This window comes from Trichinella spiralis (assembly GCF_000181795.1).
Source record: "Trichinella spiralis strain ISS 195 chromosome Unknown Scfld4265, whole genome shotgun sequence".
Classification (NCBI taxonomy): Eukaryota; Metazoa; Nematoda; class Enoplea; order Trichinellida; family Trichinellidae; genus Trichinella; species Trichinella spiralis.
Window position 1 is genome coordinate 1 of NW_003531204.1, and position 1145 is coordinate 1145.

Here is a 1145-nt window from a genome sequence, read left to right on the forward strand (position 1 = left end):
TCGCCAATGCAATTTTCACTGACGCATCGTTGTTGATGCATTTGCTTTTCGAGGCTGTTGTGACAGCAGCCGCCATAGTCGTCGTCGTCGTCGTCGGAGTTGTTGTTGTTGTGCTGTGCTCTCGTACTGACCAACAGCTGTCCGGTGTGTCCCCACGCAACAGCACATGTCGGGCAGTTGATGTTCGTCAATTTTGCATTTCAACTTGTACAAGCCGGCCTGAACCGGCATCCAGCTGCTCTCGTAGGTGCCGTCCCAAGTTCGAACGTACCGGCAATGTTCGACTGTGCACGGTATTTTTGTAGTGCGCGTAACGCAACTCTTCGGCTGATATGTCCCGCAGGGCGCTCATCATGGTCAGACTCATGTACCGCGCCTTGTTCAGATAGGTTGGCTTGTAGGGAACCTGCTGTTGTGGACAGTGGGGCTGTTCGACGTCGCCTCGCGATCGGTAATCGTCGGCTTGACTGCGGATCATAATCAACTCTATTTCAGCCAAGGGACAGTGGACTTGTCGACCAAGCTGGTCACGTGTGGTCAGGGTCACTTTGATCGTTCGTCCACTGCGCGACGATTTTTTGCAACCTGTGACCGTCAACGTGCACTGGTTGACGTCGACGTACCATTCTTGGAGCAGGTAACGTGCTAACAGACCAGCGGCGGTGGACGACGAACCTCGAACAAATTGCCGGACAAAATCACTTTCTACACGTTGCTGCTCATCATCATCATCATCATCATCATGGTTGTGGTCGTCGTCATTTGTGCTCGTAGATTTTTTTCCTCTTGGTTTGCTTTTTTCGCTTTGTTCATCTGTCGTTGCCATCATCAACCCTGAAAACAAACAAATAAAGTCACAACCAGCGCAAGTAAGTGAATAAATGCTAAATGTAGGTGAGCAAAATGAAAAGTATTACTGAAACAAAAAATCACCTTTGCGAAAGAAGTTGCTAGTTGGTGGGGTGTTGGTTGGTTGGATCCGATCAGTAGGACGCCTTGACGTCGGGCAGGTTGTTGGGCAACGACGACGAAGTACAAAATTCCACCGGCGGGCAATTCGGTACGCTTCTTTGATGAGCACAGCTGAACAATAAGAGCATAGTTGAATCAGTTCACCGTTTAGCCACTGTTCGACATTGTTGCTA

General features: G+C 49.6%; 1 protein-coding gene across 1 annotated transcript; it reads right to left on the minus strand.

The window, feature by feature from the left end:
• Positions 1-187: 187 nt before the first annotated feature.
• Positions 188-1083, minus strand: Tsp_15832 (conserved hypothetical protein; the record flags this gene model as incomplete). Its single annotated transcript, XM_003367450.1, has 2 exons — positions 188-675; positions 934-1083. Coding segments are annotated over 2 exons (638 nt in total), but the record flags the coding sequence as incomplete, so codon positions are not given.
• Positions 1084-1145: the final 62 nt, after the last annotated feature.